The sequence below is a fragment of the Macrosteles quadrilineatus genome, unplaced genomic scaffold (genome assembly GCF_028750875.1).
Source record: "Macrosteles quadrilineatus isolate MER2022 unplaced genomic scaffold, UCM_ALF_1.0 Scaffold_1__1_contigs__length_201487025, whole genome shotgun sequence".
NCBI classification, from domain to species: Eukaryota; Metazoa; Arthropoda; class Insecta; order Hemiptera; family Cicadellidae; genus Macrosteles; species Macrosteles quadrilineatus.
The window spans coordinates 21,161,105-21,188,141 of NW_026542594.1; the positions used below are offsets into that span (position 1 = coordinate 21,161,105).

Sequence of the window (27,037 nt, forward strand, 5' to 3'; positions counted from 1 at the left end):
TTATGCAACCTAAAATAATTCAAAATGTTCACGATTGCAAAATATTCGGGAAAAATTCAGACAATACAGTAACAGAACAAAAAAGAACAACTTAGAATGTGAAGAAGGGGAAAAAGTACTGTATAGAAAAGAACACAGAGACTGGCAAGCCAGCTACAGTCGTAAGGAAAGGTCCGGAGCCAAGATCGTACCTTATAGAAACTCCAGATGGGAATATTTATTGAAGGAACTCTTGGTTTTTGAAGAAACGATTTTATGACGTTGAAGAACTGGCAGGAGCAAGTAAAGTGAACAGAAGTAAAGCTGTAAATGGAGTTAAAGACGTAGATAGTAGAAAGTCATCACGAAGAGTAAATCCTCCAAAAAGACTTGTCTTATAAGTGAAGAAGGGAGATGACATATGACTATAAAGTCATATGGTTGTTAATTATTATTATATTGTTTTTGTAAACAAACTCACTTGTAAACAAACTCACTTGTAAACAAACTAACTTGTAGTTCATTAAATGGAATTCTTTATCTAGAGTCGGGACCACGTAAGTTTGCAGTTGGTGGCAGCCAATCGCAAGACAAGGCTAGTGCAACGTTGCCACATCGCACTAATAAAATATACTAAGCAATATTTTCAAATCAGGTGGTATTATTAGATTTGGCAACACCGCACGGTTCTCATTGGTTCATTAAAACCCATATGGTAACTAGGCTCCTCCCTCAACTGCAATCTTATGTGGTCCCGACTCTAAAGATTTAGTTTTATTTTAAAACAAGAAACAACTGCCAAATTGCTTATTTCACAATTTATTTCAGACAGCTGATCCAAAGTAATTAAATATAATATTTTACCCAACCCGCCAAGTTAAACTTCCCTATCCCAAGCGTGATGTAAACAACTTCTTTACTTCACTCGTGAAGTAGTTTCAAAAACTCACTAGTAAAGTAATGAAACCCATTTAAATGTCATTGAGTGCTCAACTTAAAAAAATATACCTCTACGGAGCCAAGGAGGTTCAACACTAGAAATCAGCTGTGTGCTTGAATTTTTAATTGTTATGCTTAAAAGAATTTTCCTAACCTAGCTTTTGTTTGTAAAAGAACATTACTGTTAGAAGATAAGTGAAATGGATAATGAAAAATATTGTACGTAACCCCCTGTATATTGTCGGGTCAGGTAAAATCTTGTACGTTACACGTTACGCAAGAGCGTGTTTACATCACTTAGGTGAATTATGGGACTCGCTTCCGCTCGTTGCACAACATTCACCTGCGCACCTGCGTGATGTAAAATCGCTCTTAATACACTTGAGAGGTAAATAGCTATTACACAACTATGCGGCAGGTTTATTTATTCTAAAACTATGTAATTTATTATGGAAAAAAATATTCTATAACCGTTGCAACCCAGGCTTTGCTTTCGATTGATTAATGTGTTAAAGTTATGAAAATAATGTTATTGATATATTTTACGTAAACAGTAGGACAATTAATTACAATGTAGGTTATATTTGTTTGTATAACTAACTTTAGTGGCTTTTTTGTTTTATAGGGAATAAGCTATTACCTTAGTACTCATGGTAAAACCTGGACCCAGGACTGATTTACTTTTTCGTTTTGAGGTCCCTAGAGGCCAAAAACACCATCCGTAAAAATTTGTATATATATATATATATATATATATTTATATATATATATATTCATATATATATATTCATATATATATATATATGTGTCCTTTAGCACGATAACTCGAGCATAAATGATCCGATTTTGATGAAATTTGGTATAAAGGTGTAAACCTACTTTATTCGAACGAGTTTGATTTGATTTTTTTTTTTAGTTTGAGGTTTGATTTGATGGAACGTTTTATGGGGTAAAAATTGGTTTTTCCCATTTTTTACCCTAAAAACACAAAATTTCACAATTTCTTTCCAAACCATCTTGTAGAGCTTAAAAACACAAATAATTTAGTATATTGAAGCGTTATTGTGCACCTAATGGTTACGGAGAAAATTCTAAAAATTGTAAATTTAAAATTCCCATGTTATTCTTGTAAAGAATAAATCAACTGTTGTAGTTTGCTTGTTTATGAACATATTGATCAAATTTGAAAAATACATTAATTTCTTAGGGCCATGTCATCTGAGCGCTATTGCCGTCGCGTTAAAGTCGCTCCATCCCGGCAATGGGGTTCTTATGGAGCATGTCATACGGACGCTAATACCGTCGGCGAGCCCACGTTAGCCGGACGCTGAGCGCAGCCAACGCGGACGGTCGCGCTAGCGACGCGGCGCACGTGACGCGGGACCCTGTCATACGGAGCGCTAGCGCCAGCGGGACGCATTTGCCGCGTGAGCACTGTCAGAACAACTGGAACACCTTTTGAGTGATCATTACGATTTTTTATACGATTTTTGATACGGAAAATTGTATTTATTTAGTTGAAAAACTGCCACCTCTGTACGACCGACATTTGATAGTAACTAAACAATTTATCTTCATACTTCCTGTGTTCCTAAAACATCAAATGAAACTGTCCTGTCGACAAACGAGAAGAAAGCACAGGATGGGGTCTTGGATTCTTCCGATAATACTCTTCATATGTATGTAAAATGTGCAAAAAGCTGATACAACCTAACTGGATTGTGTCCATCTTGGTAATAACATAATTGCCGCGACGGCAAATGCGCCCAGAAGACGCTACATATGACAGGCACCTGGCGTTAGCGGGACGCCATCAACGCGACGCATTTGCCGCCACGTATGACATGTACTTTTTCCGGTGCTATCTCGACGGCATCTGCGCGACGGCAATAGCGCTCGTATAACATGGCCCTTACTAAACTATTAACATTTTACAACAAAAACACTTTTTTACCCTCCCTGTTGCAGCAAACCTAAGTACTCGTTAAACTAATTCTTTTTAAATAGGGAATAAATGTGATATATTTAAGGAGGCATGTTAGTGTAAATCCATTAAGGCAATAATGGAAATTCGCTTAGTCTGCAGGTTTGCTGCGGCGGGGGTATTTGCTTATAATCAAACTACTTAACAAATGTTTGGATTAGGTGGTAGTATATCTTCCTGTTGCGAAACACGGGTACAACAGCTAGTTATATACTAAATTTAAGTGCATAATGTCTCAGACTGATTGTTTCTGTTAGGACTCTCATAGTAAACCTATAATGGTTGTCTGTATATGTGTGATAATTAATAAGTGGACTGTATTTTAGATGAGAATAAAAGAAATAATAGATTGGAAAATAGTTGAACTGTATTTGAAAGAAACATTTTTAACACTGAGATATAAACAGTATCAATTAATAATTAAACATCAGCTGGTACAAATTAATATGAACATAGCAAATCAAAGATGAGTGTTAAATAAATAATGTGGGGATGATTATAAATATTAATAAGTACTGATCATAACCGCCCACCAAAAACAACTCACGTGGTTTTTCTTATTTGACCTATCCTTGGCAACTCTTGTGTTTATGTGAAATTCTGGTCTAGTTTGGTTTCTGTATGATCTTGAAAAATTGCTGATTTCTTTAGATCCAGCAGAGTAGGTTAACATCTTCTTGTCTGTGGAGTAGTTTTATATTTCATAATAGTTTGATGGTCCTTTAGTAGGAAAGGATTTACTTGGGTGGTGAACTTTTATAGGTCCAATTAGAACCCAACCAAAAATGCTGTGGTAGAGAGTAGGCATACCATGAGGGGTAGATCTCCGCCCACCATCAAAAATGTCGGGGTACAAATCAGCTCCAAGCAAAACATCGAGGACAATAGTGTTAGTGTTTAGAATGGGACCATGTTGGAAACGAGGTTTGATAGAAAAATTGACACATCCCTTTGTCTTAACAATAGATGTTTGAGATAGTCCTTGTACTGGAGCATTACATTTTTGTCTTTGAAGACCTAGCTGTTGAACTCATCGTTCACTAATAAATGAAGCTTGAGATCCTGGATCAATAAGAGCTCGAAATGTCCTATATTTACCAAATGAATCACTCACTTGAATAGCTGCTGGACCGAGTAACACTGAAGTATTTGAGTCAGTCTTACCTGATCCAAACCCTGACATCACTGGCTTGTCATCTTCGGGAGTGTTTGTTTGGCTTTTGTAAAAATGTGACACATGACATACCTGATCTGATTTTCTTTTATGCGAACGAGACTCGTCGGGGAGAAGTGTATGGTGTCGTTTACTACAACTTCGGCATGTAGATGTTGAAGTACAATTGTTCAACATATGCCCAATGCTGAGACAATTGAAACAGGCTCGTTTTGATTTGCACAACATCCCTACGCTCCTTGATGGACAAAGCTGAAAACTTTGTACAAGTGTACACTGTGTGTGGTTCGTTACAGTAAATACAATTGGGTAAATACAAGTGACATAAGTGTTTCTTGCCACATTAGATGGTTTGTAAGCATTTTGAAGTAAATTTGGCTTAGGTTTCTGTGCTATTGGGTCTGTTCGAATATTAGTAGCAGTAGCATCTAAAGTTTTGCAATGATCAGTCAAAAAACTTATTAAGTTATGAAATGTGGGAAATTCACTTTTCGAATAAGCTCTTTCAAATAATTGTCTCGTATGTTTGTCAAGTTTTTGAATTAAAGTGTGAAACAGAATAAAATCTCCTAAATCTACAGGGAAGGTTGTTGCGTTCAATGCATTAACATTTTCACAACAAGTGTCCAATAAATGTCTTAAAGCTTTCAGAGAAGAGACATGTAATGAAAGGAAAGCAATAATTTCCTCCAAATAATGTGTGGCTAGGCGACGTTTATCATCGTACCTAGAGACAATTTGTTCCCAAACTAATTCATAATTTTGACTAGTTATTGGAAGAGTACGTGCCAAAGAATGTGGTTCTTCACTCAAACAGGACAACAAATATTGGAATTTTTCGACTGGAGAAAGTGTTTCATTAGTGTGGATTAGGGAACAAAATAAATCTTTAAAATTAGGCCAGTCTTTCAAGTTTCCATTGAATTTAGGTAAACAGATTTTGGGAAGTTTTACCTTACTATTGGTGTGTGCATGCTCACCTGACCCTTTAACCCTCCGAGTGTTATGTGTTGTAAAATCGACACATAACACACTTTGTGTAGTGTTTTGTGTTGATTTTTCGACTCACAAACACTGTTTACGGTGAAGGCTCTATGACTGACAAAATCGGATTAAACTGGATCGAGTTAGGTATCGTTTTATTTGGCAGATTCTAAGCTTTCTCCCGAGGTCTGTCTCTAAGCGCTTTTTTTTCTCGAGCCGATCATAATTGTAGCAGACAGCTGACGTGCGTATTTGTAAACAGCTTGGTTAACCTCGCACCGATGACTGATGTGTTTTATTACGTTTATCATTGTTTTAATGTTAAAAATCAAAAGTAGTGATATACGTGGTGCATTATAAGAAGATTTAAGTGATTTTGAAGGGCTGGTTGATGATCCCAAAGAAGTAGGTAGTGATATTGATGTAAATTATCAGCCAGATTCCTAGCTATGGTTAGGCTATGCATTCTTAGCTAAACGCTATGTACCGAAATCTGTTTTTTGCCCATAACTTATTTATTTGCAAATCTACTTCCTTATATTATTATATTTTTGGAATCCTCATAACATTTAGAACGAAGTGGCTATTTTAACATTTTAGTAGACCTAAAATTATAAAAATTTATTGAGCGCAAACATAAAATTTTTTCATTTATTTTATAATTTTTGTAATGGTAGGACGTTTTGGGGAAAATATTAATTCAATAAAAATTTTAAAATTCATATTGTAAATGATTTTCAATCAATCAAACAATTGTAGAAGTATCAACTACAGCAGTTGGTTGAGTAAAGTAGATTGCTGAGTGTAAGCAGTTTTGTGCTGCTTTTTGCCTTCAGTAGGTTCAATACCCAACAAATTGCTGATCATGGCCTTACCCTCTCTCTTTGTAACAAAATTGTGAAGTACCATCGGTGGTAGACCTTTTACCAATAACTCACTCCTTCTTAGGAACCAGCGCCGGCTGGCCAAGGTAAGGCCGTTATCCTCTTTTAATATTTTTGGACTTAGAGCACAGATAGTTTTGAAATACTTGTAAAGACACTTAATACTTGTCATATTGAATTCATACTTTTAATAACACAGAGTTATTTGAAATAATATATATAAATTTACCAATTTCTATTGCCTCTTTAGTTGAATAGTTATTTTGAGAATAATAACATATACAATTATTTTTGATTGAAAATCATATTTTGCCATTCATTGTTCTTGATATAATATCTATATTCTATTTTTCCCTTTATCTCTGTAATTATTAAAACTACTTGTGTTGAGAATATAATATAGAATTTTGTATAATTGAATCTCGAGTACCTTTCTTTGTGCTCACTGCCAAGCGAGCTCACCCCCCACAATATACTATATAGTAATAAACATCATTTAAAAGAAGTAACACATAAAAACTAACCGTTACATTTTTGAGAAAGAAATGTTAACCCCACAAAAATTGTAGAAAACTTTTTTGGAATGTTTTATATATTACATTGAAGCCCATAATTTACCAAATAAAATGATATATAAAACAGTATACTTTACATTGTTTTTAAGTTTCTAAGATACATTTTAATAAAACCCTGCGATTGCGCAATAATCGGGCGAACATTAAGACCAAAACTAGAGACACTTGGAGGGTTAGAATTGGTAGGTACAATTTGATTCAGCAGACGGAGCAAACTTCAAGTTGGTTGACAGAATGGAATAATACAGTTTCATCGACTTCATCAACAATAGTTTGGTATATGGAGAGGTTTTCTGTGTCATCAAGAGAAACTTTGAGTTTTATAATGTCAATGTGGCAGCGGCGGAATTCTTCATAAGTAGGTTTGAGTTCATCGAAGCGTACTTTAAAATTGTTATATGCTGTTGGATCATTATGTAACTTAACTCTGATTGAATGGAGAGTTTTTATCTTCTTGGCAAAAGTGTCTCTTTGAAACTCTAAAACAGTTATCTCTTGAGTAATCTGATCTTCTTTCTTCCATAGGTAGACAAGTTTAAAACATCAAAGAATTTAGAAAATTTAGTTAATTGAAATAAAAGGTTCAAGTAAATAATCTAGGCTCGCAAGGACCAAAAAATATGTGTGATAATTAATAAGTGGACTGTATTTTAGATGAGAATAAAAGAAATAATAGATTGGAAAATAGTTGAACTGTATTTGAAAGAAACATTTTTAACACTGAGATATAAACAGTATCAATTAATAATTAAACATCAGCTGGTACAAATGAATATGAACATAGCAAATCAAAGAGTGTTAAATAAATAATGTGGGGATGATTATAAATATTAATAAGTACTGAACAGTAGGTATATAAAGAAATATTAAGTTATTCCTCACATCTTTATTGGCTACTATGACAAAACTAATCGTCCTATAAGGGTGGGGAAGAGCTATTTGATGAAGTCATGGCGCTGGTAAACTAGCTCAGATTTGAACTAGCTCACCTTTGGCGGTGCTCTTTTAAGACCGTTCAACTACCCAAGATTGCAATGATCAATGTAATGTAAATGTTTGTCTGCAGATTTGCCATGGTGACACAATCATTGTAGACTTGATCAACGACGTCCCTCATAGCAATGTTACCCTACACTGGCAGGGGGTGAAGCACCTCGCCACTCCATGGATGGATGGAGTTCCCTATGTCACTCAGTGTCCTGTGTTCTTCAACCAAACCTTCCAGTACCACTTTGTACCTGGCGAGCCTGGGTCATACCTGTGGCATTCTTATGATGGTAAAAAAAAACCTTTGTGTATGTTAGTGCTTGATTTCTGTTTTAAGTTTTGACTATATCCTACTAGGAGCTATATATCTCTTACCTTATAAACAGTCTTCAGTATAGTTCAACAAAAAAAGCAGTAAAACAATTCACACCATTTATTAGTGTTTTGTGAAAAAAATATTATTTAATATGTTCTAAAACTTTAAAAGAGGTTATAAACTGTGTTTGTTGACTTGTACACATTTTTAAGTAAAGATAACTTTCACTAATGTGTAGCATACTCTAAAAATGAATGCAGCTGAAGCTTAAATCAATTTTCTGAAAATTCAAATAACTAAAATCTATATCTATAATATTAAAACGAAACAGGGTTTTTTTGTTTCACGATTCTGAATCAACCACTCGACGGATTTTCATGATTTTTGTGTTGAAAGATAGATAATTTTGAGAACTAGGGAATGTCAAAGCCATAATTTTAGTTTAGGGTCCCAGTTATTTAGAAATTAAATTTTAATTTTTGAAAAGTCTAGCAGCCGACGCTAAGATTCTAAACTAGCTTTTGGTGTAATATAATTTTTTTAACATAACAAATTATAGTTATGTTATATATGTATATATGTATGTATATGTATATGTATGTAGTTATGTATATATATGTTTAACATAACATAACAAAGAAAAATCAATACTAAAGCAACTCACCTTGTGATGACCTACCAATTTCTAATGGAATTATAAAGGAATCATTTATAAGAATACCAAGCATTTTCAAATCACTCTTTTAAAGGAAAAGAAATATTACAAATTTAATTTTTAGCACTAAAATTCAAGATAAACCATCTCATTTGTAAATTCAATAAACTGCCAGTCAGGGAATACTAGGCTTCAACATAATTCCAACTCATCACTATACGTCACAGCCAAACTAGGTGACACAGACTGAGGCAATAACACTGCTGACGACACAATCTGACGACACAGCTGGTAGACGTCAACACTGCTGACTCTGTAACTAACGTCATAGCTAGCAGACAAACAGACATAGCACACTGCTGATCAACAACAGTTGTGTGTTCAGACAACTAGCCTCTCCAACTGAGGTAGAATTATGTATAAAGCAGGTGATTTGGTTTTTGCAAAGATAAAAGGCTACAGTTTCTGGCCTGCAGAAATAAAGGAGACTGTTCCAAAGAAAAATGATAGACAACCACAGTATACTGTTTCTTTTTTTGGAGATAATAAAACAGCTAAAATAAAGGAAAATGATGTATGTCTTTACTCAGAAAACAAAGCAATATATGGTAAACCTAAACAAGACAATTTCAAAAATAAATATTTTAATGCAGCTTTAAAAGAAGCAGAAATCGCTTTTGCAAGGAAATCAAGCAAAACTGATGATAAGCATTGCTCTGAAAGTCAAACCTCAGACGACACCTTGCTTAGCTGCATCACTCAAAGTCATACCTCAATTAACAAGCCCGAACCTATGTTAAACAATTTAAATCTTACCATGGACGATTTTCAAAACATTGTACAGAATTTTGATACAGAAGAGAATGATTTGGAAAGTTCTCTTAACCTAGCAGCGGAGGTTGGAAATGCTCTCCTTGAAGAAAACAATAAACTTAGAGAGGATGTACACAAGCTGAGTCTCGAAAATGCCAAACTGTCTTTTCAAGTAACAAAAATAAAAAATGGAAATGAAGCAGCAGCTTGGGAAGAAAAAATAGACACACTATTAGACCAAAATGAAAGATTGTTAATGAAAAACAACTCGTTAGTGGAAACCATCAATAATCTTGAAAAACAGCTCGACAATGAGAAGATGCTTCGAAGAGACTTAGAACACACCTTTGAAGAATTGGACAAGGAAAAAGAAGACACATTAAAAAAATATGAACAAGAAACTCAACAACTTAAACAGAACATAAAAGATCTGACACAAAAACACAATGAAGTTAAGCTGGATGAAAAAGAGGAAAATCTGGTTAGTACAAAGCCTGCTGTAACCCAGACCCATCAATGTATAGCTGGTCACAGTCCTTTCCTCTTAGCTGAACTTGCTCAAATTAAAATGAAACAAAATCAAATGGAACACGTCATTAACACCCTGAAAATGCAGATGAACAAAGAGATTTCTAATACCATTTCTCCGACAACTCAAAAAATCTTTCCATTCCAACACCAAGTTCATTAAAAAATAAAAGGGCTCAAAGAAATCATAACAGAACTAACATATTCAGCGTATCCCTGCAAAATGCTAAATACCTAGAACAAACAAATCACAAACTTGCTACTGACTGCCGAGAAATAACCAGCAAAACCTTCAAAAACACAACGTGGAGAGCCAGACAAACTCCAACGAAAAAACTGCAAACTGAAACAACAACCGGGAGAGTCAGACAAACTCCTACTAAAAAACTGCCAACCGAGACTACAACAGGGAGAGTCAGACAAACTCCTACTAAAAAACTGCCAACAGAAACTGCAACAGGGAGAGTCAGACAAACTCCTACGAAAAAACTGTCATCTGAGACCTCAACGGAACAAGTATCAACAGGGGGAACCAGCCAAACCCCGCCACAAAAACTGTCACAAGTGTCACAAACAGTAAAAGCTCAAGAAAGCCTGAAAGAGACTAAAAATAAAAATAAACTTCCACCCCTAAATGCTAAGCCAAAGAGCAAAGACGAGGATTACAATGATTTCTTTGTGAAAAATATAGGATTTTATTCAGAACATATGAAGAAGCATTATGGATATTTAGTAAAAAGGGAGGCTGCATCGCTACAGGATAATAACTTTGTGTTTTCCTCACCTTCTCAGATTATTCCAACGCAGCCTGATTTTACTTTAAGAAAACTGCAAAAATCAGCAGAGACAAGAGAAACGCAACCTGACTGTTTTTTAGACAATCGCGTCAGGATGTAAACTCCAAACTCATCCTGCTGCACCAAAATACACAGGAAGTCTCAAATAAAATAAATAGACTACAGCACCTTTTAGAAGAAACCAAACCTGACATAGTAATTCTGACAGAACATGGACTGAAACCTGAGACAATAAGTAGCACCGTCATAGCTACTGGATTCTGCCTCAAGGCTCACTATAGTAGAATAGAACACAGAAAAGGAGGTGTTTGCATTCTTGTAAAAGAAAGCCTTGAGAGCAGCACAGTAGCCATAGATGTTTCCAAGTACTGTAAAGAACTGTTATTTGAAGCAGCTCTTATAAAAATAAAATTCAAGAACTCAAATCTGTTTGTACTGGGAACCTACAGACCCCCAAACGGAGACCTTGAGGAATCATTAAACACCTTTACAGAACTAATTGAGGAAACAAAAATTGAAAATTCCCCTCTTATCATCATGGGAGATATTAACGTTGATTTGTGTAACCCAAACAGGAAACACATTATCTTAAATGAAACTCTTGCTATGCACAACATCCAGAGACTACAGCTTCCACCTACGAGAATAACAAATCTAACACAAACCTCCATTGACTGGATATGTACAAATATGGACACAAACCAACTCACTCCAGAAATCATCAATGCAGGACTTTCGGATCATACTGCTCAACTCTGTACTGTAAACTTCAAATCACACATCAACTCAAGTTATCCTGCCCAAATTGGACGCTGCCTAAAAAATAAAAACCTGCAAGACCTCAAGTATCTTCTCAGTCAAGAAAACTGGCTTAGTGTTACCTCAATAAACAATGCCGAAGAAGCTTTTAAAACTTTTAGTAACATAGTGAGAGTAGCTATGGATGCAGCCTGCCCCCAAAAGAAGATAAAAACACAAAGAAAACATAAACTAAAATTCTCTATGGACCCAGAAGCAGTGAGACTTAAAGCCGAATTTCTTAAAGCTCTAAGAAAGTTTGAGGTGACGGGAAATCCAGATGACAGAAGGGTTTCTATTGAAAATAAAAAGAACTATGACCTGTACTTGAAAACGATGCGGAAAAAGGTTAACTCTGACCAGTTGATGAAAGCTGAAAATAAATCTAAAGCTATCTGGGAAACAATAAACACAGTGTGGTCCAAAAAGGAAACATCCCTAAATGAAATAACCCTTCAAGTAGATGGCCAACTCATAAGTAATGTGACCCATGTTGCAGAGCATTTGAATACAATGTGACCCATGTTGCAGAGCATTTGAATACATTTTTTACACAAGTAGGAGAAAAAACAGTAGAGAAACAAAAACACCTAAAGACCACAGCTCAAACTCCTGACGTAACTCAAACAGGTCCACTGTTTTCCTCCTTTCAAAGCACAGACGAGAAGGAAGTTAAAATGATTATAAACAAACTTAAAGCAAAAAACTCGTCTGGAATTGATGAAATCTCGTCAAAAATACTTAAGCATTGCTGCAATGAACTAGCACTACCATTGGCTGATTTGATAAATAAGTCCCTAAAACAAGGCATCTTTCCTTCACTACTTAAAATAACTAAAGTATACCCGAAATTTAAAAAAGGTAGCACATTAGAAGCAAGCAACTACAGACCAATTTCCCTCGTTTCCACCTTCTCCAAAATATACGAAAAAGTTGTTTTAAAAAGACTTTTAGACCACTGCACAAATCACAACCTACTAAACAACCTTCAACATGGATTTACAAAAGGGAAATCCACAACAACAGCAATAATTCAGATGGTTGAGTCCCTGATTGACAGCCTAGATGAAGGAAATCTAACAACAGGAATCTTTCTTGATTTCAGTAAGGCATTTGACTGCCTTGACCACCAGCTAATCATTAAAAAGCTGGATTCCCTGGGGGTGTCAGGGATAGTAAGAGAATGGTTTCAAAGCTACCTTACAGACAGGAGTCAGTTTGTAGAACTAAGGCACAGAGATAACAGCCTAATAAGAAAAACAAGATCAAATTTTCAACCAATAAATCGAGGAGTTCCCCAAGGTTCAGTTATGGGTCCGGTACTGTTTATTCTTTTTACCAACGATTTGCCGCAACAAATAGGAGACGCCTGCCTTACTCTTATGTATGCTGATGACACAACCTTAGTGTTTAATGAACCACTAGCTGAAAATCTAGAAGTAAAATCCTATGTGTCACTCAGTATGGCCTACCAATACTGCTATAACAATGATCTCGCAGTAAACACGTCTAAAACAACTCAAATAGCTTTTGGCCGTAAATCTCAAGAAGTGCCACGACTCCCAGATGTAGAAGTGGAAGATGAAGCTAAGTTTTTGGGCATCACACTCGACAAGAATTTAACCTGGACCCCTCATGTGGACAATATATGTAAAAAATTAAGTTCAACCATCTATGCTCTTAAACATATAAAAAATGCAACAGATGACATGACAACAAAAGTAGCATACTTTGCACTTTTTGAGTCGCATATGAGATATGGACTTGTAGCATGGGGTGGAACCTCTGCCACTAACATGCAAAGAGTTCTCAGAAAACAAAAAAAGGCAGTCAGAATAACTGCAGGACTCCACAGACTCGACAGCTGCAGGGAAGCATTCAGGTCACTCAAAGTACTTACCCTTGTAGCACTCTACATCCAGGAAGTTGTGTTATTTGCAGTAAGAAATAACCCTACAAGGCGTGGCGAAATGCACCAACACAACCTGAGAAACACCATGCAGTACAACCTTCCACAACATCGCACGGCACAGTTTGAAAAGAAACCTTCATACGCAGGAATGAAAATCTACAACAGGCTACCTCCAGATCTAAGAAGCAAGTCAGAAGATGACCTCAAACCAGCTTTGCATCAATGGCTCATTAATCGACCTTTCTATTCCTTAGAAGAATACCATCAACAGGTCTTTGACTAAACAACACCTCAACCAAACATTTAGAAAAAATTGTAAATTGACGCTACTACTATTCTTAATGAATGTGTAAATAAAGATTATTTGTCTATTGTCTATTGTCTATTGTCTATTGTCTAACAGCTGTAAACATTCAGCGTTTGTAACACAAATTCAGCATTTGGATAAAATTAAAGACATACCGGTACTAAGGGTTGACTTATTTATACTATGTGTAATGCTAATCCAATGATTATCATGATCGAATGATTGTACGTCCAATCCTTCGATAAGAGGATGACAGATTATTTAAATATACATAGGTAAAATACTAAGATGTTCAAAGGATTTTTTTAAATAAATCTTTGTAATCTTCGGTTTGTTTTAGTGCAATATAATTTTCTTTTAAGTAACAGCTGGTTAAATATAAAAATGCTTATTTTTAGGTTATTTTATTTACTCTGATTTGTCATTGATTTTTAGGAAATAAGTAAGATTAGTAGACCACCGAGAAAAGTAACACCATCGATGTATACAAGTCGAGGCTCTGTACACGAGTCTTAAAAAAAGGATATGCAAATTATTATACTGCTCAACTTTTTTAGGAAAGGGTAGGAGAATCCATTTTTTACACGTTTTAATTCATCTTGGTTTGTTTACAATCAATGTTTTTGAATGATTAAACTATGTTTGGATTAGGCCCGGAAATATTGATGTCATAAAGAAGGAGATCAAGAATCCTCGGGAATACAATTTTAAATTACCACCACAACCCAGACGGGTTTTATCCAAAGATATACAGATATGAATGACATAGATTGAGCACAACGTCATCATTGACCTAGGATACTGCAATTAGACTAACCATCCTTTTATGAAATCTAAAAAGTTGTTTGGCGTGTGTTTAGTTGTGGTTACGTTTGAATATTTTAGAAATAGGCGCTGAATATTTTATAGTTTAAATAAATGAATAAGGGGAATTATGGTGTATATTGATTCAATGAGGGTGGTTTAATTATTAAGGATAATATAACTAACGGAATGGATAATAAACATAGACCATTAATTACGTCACTAGCTTTACTAGCGTGTTTTACGTTTTAAATTCCTTCAACATGTGACCAGTTCTTTTGTTCAAATGAATATTATTTTATTTTTATTGACTCAGCTGTTAACCAAAACAAACTATATGTTTTTTTTTTACTTTTCTTTGTTTACACTTATTTATTTAGCAATTGATGCAGTGAAATTGATATAAAGGATATGTGTGGACGATTCGTTTAATGATGTCAGGACACCAACGTTATAATTATGTGTAGCCTACTGTGAATTTTATTGGATGTTTTCGTTTTATTTTAGGGAGTGTCTATTCAGACCTACTGGAAATTGTGTATAGTATGAGTAATTGTATTGTGTTGATATTGATTATGGAAGAGGCAGGTATGCGATGGAATTGGAAGGTGATATCGTTGACTAGGCCTATACACTTTCTCAATTGATAATTACTCTTTCTACTGTAGGCTGCTATAATTTTTTTTCTTTATACGTGTAAGCTAGCTGTTCTGATTTATACACAGTTGTAACTGACTACTCCCATACGTAGGACGGGCTAACACCTCGTTTAAATTTAAAGCAGAACAGGTGTTGCTTGCAATCCTTAATAAACTCACTAATGCCGTCAATTTCTTCCCAAGTGAGCCACTGTTTATTACCTGATTTGACCCTTCTCTCCAGCTAAGCCATACATTTAGTAAGCTTAATATGGGTTGAACATGTACAGTATTTGAATCAGCGCATGTAGAAAGACCTCAACGCTACACTCCTCACCGCAATGCATCTGAGCTACCATGCCACCGTTGTCCGAACAGGTTGGGTTTTATTTTTGGTCTAAGCACATTACGACACTTGAGCTTGTAGGCTTGATACGATGTAGGCCTACAACTTGAAGGCCAGTGGGTTAGCAGTACGCCATCTCGCGGCAAATGGCTGTGACAAGCTACACTCTTAAGTCGTCGTCAACAGTTTAATTTACAGAAAAAAGTGAACATTATCAAGTCCTTATGAGTCATAGTTCAGCTGCTACAATGGATGGTTCTCTTGTTCACTAATCACGCATTTAGATTGTGCTATATTGGTTGTCTCTACATTTTCTGATAAACTGCCTATTCACAGACCTTATGAATGACACAAAAATGAAAATTTAAAACTCTCCAAGTAACATTTATGAAAGTGACTTGTTCTTTCAGATGATAAACAATTACGAGGAGTAATTGGTAGTCTCATTGTTCGAGAGCCTGTCACAGACAGATTCAGACTGTTATACGACCATGATCTCCCATCTCACATAATTCTTGTACAAGATTGGATTCACCAAATACAAGAAGACAACGCTATACAAAGCGTCCTGAGAGACCAGATTGGAGGAATAGGAAATAGTCAAATTCGGATACCTGATGCTTACCTCATCAATGGTAGAGGTATAGGAGGGGTAAATATTCATATTTTATAGCTTTGTAGATATTATACTTAAAATTGTTAAGGTTAAAACAACTAAAAAAATATGATTTATATTCAAGATTAAAGTAAAACTTATAAATTTAAGTATTTGAAAAAAAAACCATCCTATGTAAATATATTTTAAAAACATTGAAGAAAGTTGTACCTTCTTTTACCTGTTTAAAATCATTGGTTTTCAAATTAATAAACCACATCAAAATCAAACCAAAAACTAAGAATAGATAGACTTAAACTAGGATTAACCTGTTAGCGTTTGTGGAGTCGGGTGATTCCAGATACTTCAGCGGTAAGAGGTTCATTTTTCTCTAATATACATTACATCGTCAGATTTCACAGCTGCTCGGTTTGAGTTGTGGTACTACAGTCATTAAATTAAATTTTATCTCAGAACATAGGAATCAAGCCTATAGAATTTTACATCAATAATTATCTCCTAACCATGTTGCAATGCGTTTAACTCCATAAGTTCACTCTAACCAATTTTTTTCTGATTTTTAAAGTTTTTTTTAATGATTAAATCTAAGGCTTACCTTACAATCCAATTTATTATAGTGGAGACCTAGGTTTCTACGTCAAAACGTTATCGTCAGTCCTTTGTCTCATAGGCTTGCTAAACTTTTTGTTTGCCATCTCTTACTTGAGACATTGTTGATTTAGTATAATTTGTACAAACATTGAACATATATAAATATTTACAAAGACATATATTAAAACAACGTAGATGCATGGCCATGATCTTTATCAAACATAACCTCCGAGGTTGGGATACATCCCAACCTCGGAGGTTGTAGAAACCTAGGTCTCCACTATAATAAATTGGATCGTAAGGTAAGCCTTAGATTTAATCATGTTCAATAACGATCCAGAGGCTATATTTCCAAATTAAAACAAGTTTTTTTTAAATATTGACGAGTACCATTGGTGGCTACTGTTACTATGGTGATTGCTCGCTACAAAAAGGCATCTCAGCTTTTCTATGAGTGGTTTTACCAGGTATTCTTGTTTTTTCAAGGCGCATAAACCATGTTGACAGGTGGTACGTAAGTCGTAAACCAAATTTGGATTTCAATACAATACAAATCCCCAAGTTATCCCAAAACGGATATTTTTTTAAACTCAAATCTTTTACTAAAACATTACTTTTAAAAATATACTATGAGTTTGTATAAAGGGAGAAAGTAAAAATAAACTAAAAATTAATTGAAATCTTTTTTGAATTAAAGATTTCAAAAAAGATTTATAAAAAGTCAGGTTTATAAAAACACTAAACATAACCAAATATCTTAGGCTCATGCATCGTCATTGACTGAGGGTTTTAATCTCCAGCCATAATATAATCATAAAGTAGCTAAGTCTGTCAGGCTGTCTCTGTTTCACACAGTCTGGGTGTGGCCACGGACCACGGGTGCCTCTCATCGACCTATGGTTATGTCAAGACAGTTACTTTTTGACGTTTACTATAGGTGGTACACGGTTTTATTTGCATAATTCATTTTATTACCGGTACTAAAACTGTACTATGAATGAATGAATGTACAATAGATTAATTTTCATACTTATTTAGTTATTCCTATAAACTCACTTTGGCTTTTTTGGAAGTCTGGTATTTTTTTAGCATTTGTATTTACTTTGGAAAGACATCAACTTCCTAGGGAGCGTTCTAATTGATCCCTTACCACAATCGCTCAATCTATGTTTACTTCATGCTCCAGTGTATGTCTAGTCTATTGATTTATTCTCTTTTGTAGTGGAAACTTATTGTTTTTTTATACATTTTCAGCTTTCAATTATGTTCATTCCAACTGTTAAGGAGTTCATTGTGCGTGCCATTTACTAAACATCTTTAAACAAACTATCAGTACTAGCGTTTATTTTTCAAAACTACATTTCAGACTAAAAAAAATGCATTTTCTTAACACTAATACCGAAACTCCACCTAGACTGACGTTAACCGAAAACCCCGGTCTGTGAGACCCCATTTGCAAAATAATGGACCCAGCTTAGAAACACACAAACCGAAACCCTCGGTCTGTGAGACCCCGCTTTAAAATACACTAACGCTGGGCTTCTGAGACGGACATGTTATGAACAGACAACCTGTCAAGGTCACGGCACCCATGCAAAATGAACAAACGATATATTAATAGGTAGGGGAGGAAAAGGGGGGAAGGTATTGGGGGAATGGAATCTTCCAAGTAAACAGTGTTGCCAACATGCGTTTTTGAAAATTCCCGTGGGCCTGTCAGACCGGGGTTTCGGTATTCGTGTTAATGCAAATTAAAAGATAAATAAAGTTAGGAATAAAAATATCTAAAGATGATGAATCAAATTAATAAAATGGCTCACAAGTTTTGCTATTTTACACAGACTTTGCACAGATTTCTCCAGAATCCAGTCCAGACTCCCGTGGCAGAGTTCTACGTCCATCATGGCTTCTGTTTACCGTTTCCGAGTGATTGGAGGAACTTCTCTTTCTTGTCCGTTCCGTCTCACTGTACAAGGACACAAGCTGCTTGTCATTGCAGCTGACACAAACATTATCAAACCAGTCTTAGTTGACTCTCTGATAGTATCCTCAGGTATGCTAAGTAGTTGAGAATGTAGTATTATTGTGTGGAAACTATTGGATTGAAAGAATATAAGCTCAGCTCATCGTCAATGTCACTGACTATATGATATACGCAATTGGAAAAATTCTGGTTTACTATCCAATCACTTCTGGAGAAAGATACAGTATTTATTTTTATTTCACACAATATATATTTTCTTGTTACTCTTCTCATATTTTAATTTATTTTAAATTTTTATTTTATAATCATTATTTTTATTTATTTTATTTTGTCGTTTTATTGGACCATTCTACTTAGATTCTTTTAGTAATGAATGACCAATGTTTTTCAGTCTATTATTTTTTATTTGTTATGATTCTAATTTCCTTCCTTACTAGGGCTGTCTGTAAATTAAGTACTCCAACCTGATCCTGTTGCAACTAAGCTAGTTCAAATATAACACTAGCATCGTAATTTTTACTTCATCCACAATTAGACTAATTGTTACATAAAGTTGGGAACCAGCTAGAATGCTAGAATGCTATGGTGCTGGTGTTTTTGGAGACTTTAATTCATGGACAAGCCTTATGATTTCCTTCTTTCTTTTGAAATCACACTATCTTTTTTTATGTCTAAAGACCTTTTTTTCTGGTCTCTCTCTCACAAAGTACACACAGTTCATTATATATTATAAATATCCTATCAATTTGCAGGAGAGAGGTACGATGTGGTACTGAATGCTACTCAGCCAGTGTGCTCGTACTGGGTGTTGGTGGAGGGGGTTGGAGACTGTAGTGTCATCTCCCAAGCTGCATTGCTGCGTTACCACGGCTGTACACTGGAGAACCTTACACTTCCACAGTATCTAGCTCCTGCCATACCCAAGGCTGAGGACAGATACGTAAGTACCTGGGGTAAGGTTTATTGTAGGGATGTGTTGATTCTTGATACCACCGATACTTGGCTGTTGGAATTGGTATCGAGAATCAATTCAATTAAATTCAAAACTACTTTATTCATTTCCTGTACATAATACATTGAATAGTGTCAACAGTTGCAAGTAGGCCTAATAGTTATTAAATACATTTCTAACATAATAAAATAAAAACAAAATTTCACAAACCAAATTTTTTTTTAAAGTCCAAACAAAAAATACATAAATTGAATTTGTTTTTGACTTCAAAGACTATTCAACTCTTCAAAAGAAAAATAGCCTTGCTGATGAGAAATCTCTTTAATTTATTTTTAAATATTGTTTTGGAAGTCTCTGATTTAATTTCGATTGGGAGATTATTATAAAATTTTGATCCCGCATACATGGGTTTTTTCTCGATCGTCAAAAATCGATTCCGATACCGATACTCGTCACGCCTGCACGATCGGAAAATTATCGCTATTGCCGCCATTGCGCCAGATGACTACACAATGTTTCTATGACCTCAGGAGATAATGATGCCGTCTATATGGCTGCGGGAGATATTCATGATTCTGCCGCGATTGCGGATGACAACAATGAAGTTTCTGTGACCGTGGGAGAAGATAATGACTTCTATACGGGCGTGGGAAATATATGACTTTACCGCCCATTGCGGATGTTGATGATGACATTTCCGTGACCACATTAGACAACGATGATGACTTCATGGCGAGGGTATATGTTCATGATTATGACGCAATCGCGATCGCGGATGATGACGATGACGTTTCCGTGACCATGGGAGATGATGATGATGTCTACACTGCCGCGTAAGATGTTCATGATTTTGCCGTGATTGCGAACGATGACCGCGGGAGACGACAATGACGTCCACACGGCCGCGGGAAGTGTTCATGATTATGCAGCGATGGCGGCAGATGATGATGACGTTTCCATGACCGCGGAAGATGTTCAGGATTTTTTTCTGCTATCGCTAACGAAGATAATGACCGCAGGAGTCAATGATGATGTCCATATGGCCGCGAGTGGTGTTAAATTTTTGTGCTGCAGTCCACATTGACGTTTCTGTGACCGTGGGATTTGATGATATGTTTACATGGCCGCAGGAGATTTCCATGATTTTTCCGCGACCGCAACAGACAGTGATGATCTTTCTGTACTTGAGGAAGATATTTAGGATTTTGCAGTGATCCCAGAAGACGAAGATGATATCCCCACGACCACTGGCGATGATCACAATATTACTTTGAGTTTGGCTTGACTGAAAATATTAGGGTAGCACATCTCTATGATATAACTTTCTTTTAAATTTTTGTTGTTAGATCTTCATTTATATTTACTATAGTAGTGTTATGACTTCTATAAGACTGTTTAATATTTCATTTATATCTATTTTTTTTTATTATCATATGTATTTCTATTGTTTTGTTTATAGAATTTGTGTTGAGTAAATAAATATGCGTAATTAATATTTTATATATTTTATATTAATATTTTATAATTAATTAGTGTCATTTTAATTGGCGACGAGTGTGAAAATCAACTTGCCACTGTAAAATTCAACACATTTACTTTTCAAAATTACATTCAATTTCCAGTTTCAAGATACACTAATATTTTATACAGTGAAATAAAAGTAATCAAAGATGCACCATCCAGCTCCAATACCATACATCTACTTGAACAGATTTTTGCTACACACGGCTACCCGAATGTTATGGTATCTGACAACGCCTCAATTTTTCAAAGTGATACATTCCAAGGTTATTGCAAATTGTATGGCATTTTCCAGAAATTCATATCTCCAGGACACCCAGCAACAAACGGCTTAGCAGAACGCTCTGTTCAAACATTGAAGAAACGCCTGAAGTCCACAGCTTCGGAAATCACACCAATGGCAATAAAGGTCCAGAAGATCTTAATGCGGTACCGCGCAACTCCTCTAGCATGTGGCAAAACACCGGCTGAACTTTACCTCCACAGGAAGTTAATAATATGAGTGGATGCCATTTTTCCTAACGTACAAAAAGCTTCAACTCGAAATGCTCCTTCTGTACGTGCATTCAATGAGGGGGAGAGAGTTCAGGTTCGTCTCTTCATAAACAACAAGAACGTTTGGGAGTTTGGAGAGGTAAATAAAAAGTTGGGAACTCGACACTAACTAGTTTCCCTTGACAATTCAGGCCGACTTGTAAAGCAACACATATTGGTCAATTGCGGTCTACTTTGATACCAAAACCAAAAATTGTTAGTGTTGGACCAATCCACATATTTTATGTTCCACAGGCTTCTAAACACAGCACCAAAGAAAATACTACGGCTGTTACTCCTTATAATCAATTTACTAATCCTGGAAGACAAGTCAATTCCTGAAAGACCATCAACTCCCGTAAGACCATCAACTCCCGAAGGACCGTCAATTCCCGAAAGACTGCCAACTCCCAAAGCAAACAATTCAGAGGTTCCAGTAGTTCAGGAAACAGAAACAAACAATGCGAAGTTCCTGTGAATCAAGAGAGATCAAGGCGACAAAGGCAAATGCCGTGTCGATACAAGGACTTTGTGCTTACATGATTCTACAGCAAGTTCAAAATAGTGGGGGAGACTGTACTATAGCAGTGATATGACTTCTATAAGACTGTTTAATATTTCATTTATACCTATTTTTATTATCATATGTTTTTCTATTGTTTTTGTTTTGTAAACATTCATGAAATAGAATTTGTGTTGAGTAAATATGCGTGTTTCTATTAATCTATATATATAATACGCTAAGCCGATTTTTGTAAACAGAACTCCTCCCTCATTTTTGGACCAATTTTGATGATTAAAGTGTAAAAAAAAATGGCCCTGATCTGTAGTTTTACAAAGTCTTTTTCATTTTTTGAAATCTTTATTAGTTTGGACAGGATCTTCCATCAAAGTTGAGTTTTCTCCCGTAAGATTAACATGGGGGAATCTAAATATGTTATTGGAAACTTTGTCTCCACTAATTTGAGAGAACGGCTGGGCATAGAAACTTGGTTGAGGTGTCCAAAGAAAGGTCTTGGTCTGTAGATGAGTTATCAAAAGAAAAACGAAGTAAGTTCCCTTAGGGCTCTGCCCCAGAAGCCTTTAAAGATCCCTCTACAGATTTGTTTACATTTTGGTCATGTGGATAATACTTTCTAATGAAACAGCTGTTGATTTTTAAATTGTATTTTAAACAACACACATTTATTGGGAGTTACTGAATTGTCCAAAAGAAGTATTTGCAATGCTATTTTCTGATTTTAATAGTATATTTCATACCTAGGGCCGAAAATGAGGTTTTGCCGGCTCGAGGTAGTTTTTAAGTTCGAGACGAAGTCGAGAACCTAAAATCGATCGAGAGCTGTAAAACCATTTCGGTCAGTGGTACGAACGCTATTTTTCACCACATTTAACCCCATTACCACTATTCACCACTATAATAATGCACACTGATAGTCAACACAACTACAACTTTAAGGTTATGTGAAGAAATAATTTGAGGAATCATAAAAAATAAAAATAAATAGATGCTAGGCAACGGTGACAATAACACAATTCTATTGCAATGCTATGGATTTTGATTGTGTATTTAAAATGCATTCATGTTTTAAGTAAGTAAGCGGACAGCTGATTTTGCGGCCCCGGCCTGTAAAAACCTGCTCGGTCCCCAAATTACGATGACAGCTGGCATGGCCAGCAAAAGGTAACTTTCAGCCACCAATTAACGTATGTAATACAGCCAAAAACATTATAGTCAGTGTGGTGAAAAATTTATTTTCTTCCGTATCATATCATGTTTTGCATATAACGTTCCATTACGAAATCAGTGGAAAATCCTTTAATCACAGTAACTCTAACAATTATTTCTTATTGAGCTATCTTATATATATTTTACGGGTTGGTGTCTGCCCTTTTAACCTTTTTTTGGCTGTAAAAAATGGCCCAATGAGTAAATACTATTTAAGCAGCTACTGTCATGACAGAAAGGTCATATTCCTTTTAAACTAGATTACATCATCCTTTATAAGATATGTTTATTAACAATGCATGTAAGCGTCAATATTTACGTAACAGCCAATTTACAGTATTTTTTGGCTTTTTGGATATGCCACATTCCTCTGCCTTTTGACTTATTTGTTGCCAATGAAGCCGCACGACCATATAAGCAAGGAGGCCACTAATAGTTCAAGAATAAAACCCAACTTCACTTCAAGTATATTCCACTACACCTAACATACCGTAGAGAGATTATATTGCCAACTTTATGTAATCGATAAGGCTGAGACGTGAACTGACGCGACGTGACAAAGGAAAAATCAAACTTACACTGTAACGGATATACCTCCCTTTGATGTTAGAACGTGTCTTCCCAACTAACAGATATTTTTTTTCAAATAAAATCATAGATTAATCTGCATTACACTGATGAAATCGCAGAATTGTTTAACTACAGAAGATCCACCAATACGATTTTAACACTATTAAATGGTTCTTCCAAAGGAAGAGATACCAGATAACATACTAATAATAACTCCGATGACGTACGGTATGGGAAATATTTTATTCGTTGAATGATCAACCATATTTGGTAACTAACGCAATTAATTTCTTTACTGTTTTTACACTTATTACTCTTTAAACAATGCTAAATACTCAAAATAGGTATGTATAACTTCACTCAATTTATCGCACTAGATGAGTAAGCCTTGAAAGTAACCGTCAATTTCGACGGGTTTCACCTAGTTATTTTATAATTAATTAGAGTCATTTTAAGTAGTTTTTTTATGTGATTAGATGGTTTGAACTTAAATTGCTTATTTGGAATATATATAATTGCTGAATATCTATATTGTTTTTTGTTGAGAAAAACACTCCATTACCTCAAAAATACTTAATGGAAGGACATAAAGACTGGTGTCAGTGTAGTATAACCAATCCATTCAGAAAATTTTGTAAATCAATAAAAAAATGGTACCCCGGTATTTAGAGTAGATTTTTCAGGTCTTGGAATTAATATTAGGAATAGATACATTTTTGTATCAACTCATCACTAGTTTATTGCTAGACTGGTTTTCATATGAGAGATGGTTATCAGTGGCGGCGGAACCAGGGGGTCAGGGGGGTCAGTTGACCCCCCTGAAATTTTAGGAAGGGTCAGGGGGGTCAAGGGTCAGGGGTTCATATAAAAAAAATTAATGATATAAAGCATTCTGTACTGTATACGTTTATTTTTTCGGCCCAAGAAGAAAAGTATAAGTAGGCCTAATAACAGTTACTGAAGTTAAGTACAAAGATAAACAATTTAGTTATTAATAATAATCTATTACATTTATTATGAAGGGGCTTAATACTCACAAAACCTTATAAAAGTAATAATTAATTTAATTGATGTTCATGATCGTATTGGAATTTTGGGTTAATTCCTGGAGAGTTAATTACTGACTTGGACAAGAAAAAGCTTACAAGCCAATTAAACCGTCTACAAGATTTACCAAAAAAGAAGGAAGTTAAAAGTGTACGTGATTTAGTTGTTACTTTAAATAGTGAGCCTCAAGAAAACAAACGATTTTTGTCTGAAGTAGTAAAGGTTGTCAAGTTACTGCTTGTCATACCAGCGTCTGCAGCAACTGCAGAAAGAACCTTTTCTTGTCTTCGTCGCTTGAAAACGTGGCTGCGTTCCACGATGACGCAGAAGAGATTGAACCATCTTGCCATCTTATCCGTCCATAGGGACATTGCTAAATCTATTGATGATAAGCACATTGCAAGAATGTTTGTCAATAGAGTTGAAAGTCGCTGTGCAGTTTTCGGGAATTTCAAAGACTGAAGTTCAAGTTAGGGCCTACTGAAGTTTCATCAGCAGAAGTTTACAAACCTAGTAAACTTGTAGTAGGCTAATATCTTGAGATTCTCGTGTGGGATTTTACTTATTTTAGCAATAATTCATCAAAAAGGTTTTGTATTTCTTAGTAATTTTATGTTTTTTAATGTTTTTGTGTAAACCATTATTTAGCCCCAGTGGACACACTTACTTGGTTATACCCTACCGTCTTACTTTTGTGATTAACTATAATCAAGCAGCCAATTTTAATTTAACTTATTATTAATTCAGTTTTGAGGGGGAGGGGCACAGCCTGCCGAAATTACGCGAACACATAAATCCCTAGGGCTTAGAGCTTGTTTATTCTTCTCTGTCATCTGCAGCAACTCATTGCTGACAGCTTTAGTAAAATCTGGGCACCAGTACTTCATTTTTTGTTTGTTTGAGATGTGTGTGTATTATTTATTATAATGTTTTTATAATGAACAGAGTAGCGTCTTTGTAAAATTGTAAATTTTCTTTGTTACTGCTTGAAGAAAAATGTTCTTCAGGTAGCCTAAAAACACGTTTTAAGGCTTCTATTTTTCAACATTTTCCCGGGGGAAGGCCCCCGGACCCCCCTTGTCCCCAATGTGACCCCGGATGTGGACCTCCGCCATAGGTTTCTGACCCCCCAACAAAAATTTGCTTCCGCCGCCCCTGATGGTTATATTTTCACTAATAAGGTTTATGTTAGCTGGCTTCTGTCTACAATCCACGGTAGTTTTAGGAAACTACATCTGTTTCATGCCTCTATAATTGGCACATCACAAGGTTTGTTGAATGCCAGCTTCCTTATACATCCTTCCGTGTCGAGTTCGTCATGGTTTTAAGATGAACCAGTGTACATGTTGCTCGAATTCGAGCAATTGCAATGTATTATAGGAGTTATTTCAAAACGAATAACAATCATATTTACAATGAGTTGAAAAGAGTCAACTCAAAGATTACCGGTGTGTAACTCAGACCATGTTTATATTCGTTATTGATACACATAAAGCATTCCGGCCGGTTTTCTCCTTCTCAAAATGCCTCGCTGTACAGGCAACACAGGTCATTGATAGATGGCCAATTGAGAACAAAAAGTCGTTTTGGGGTAGTGTTAGGGCCTATTTGTAACCTAATAGTTGAGATTGTCCAGGGTCAGGTACTGACTGTTATGAGTTAAGCATATTAACGCGCCACAATTCTGTAGCTGCGGTCGTTATCACGATTACGCATCCTGTCTATGTTTCGTTGTCGTCGCGTCGGAGGCATTTGAAAGAAAAAAACGACAAATAAACAAATTATGGCTACTCAAACCAACGATAAATGCACAAATTTAAGTTACAACCATACTAATACGATCCGTCTTGGGGGTTATGAAGACACAAACTCAAATAGTAAATAAATGAACTCAATGCGTTTCATTGAATTGAAAAATAAATAACAGCAATTAAATTATACAGCTGATCAAAATGTAAACAATTATGTTCTTCATAAGGATAACATTGAAACTTTCAAAGCCACTGGGGCATAGCCCAGGAGACTTTTTCAAATATGTAAGGGCAGTTTGCAAATCTACGCGACACGCTCTTT

General features: G+C 35.5%; 1 protein-coding gene across 7 annotated transcripts in view; it reads left to right on the top strand.

The window, feature by feature from the left end:
- The window catches only part of LOC129004903 (uncharacterized), a 187,405-nt gene that overhangs the window by 10,273 nt on the left and 150,095 nt on the right, over positions 1-27,037 (top strand). For 2 of the 7 annotated variants that reach the window (XM_054433602.1, XM_054433612.1), the window contains exons 5-8: positions 7,586-7,796; positions 15,831-16,055; positions 18,480-18,680; positions 19,364-19,551. In XM_054433602.1, the coding sequence (XP_054289577.1) occupies positions 7,586-7,796; positions 15,831-16,055; positions 18,480-18,680; positions 19,364-19,551 (825 nt within the window). Of the gene's footprint in view, positions 1-5,968; positions 6,031-7,585; positions 7,797-15,830; positions 16,073-16,338; positions 16,388-18,468; positions 18,681-19,363; positions 19,552-27,037 lie in introns of those variants that run through there. The other 5 variants (XM_054433619.1, XM_054433627.1, XM_054433639.1 and 2 more) reach the window with 5 other exon arrangements.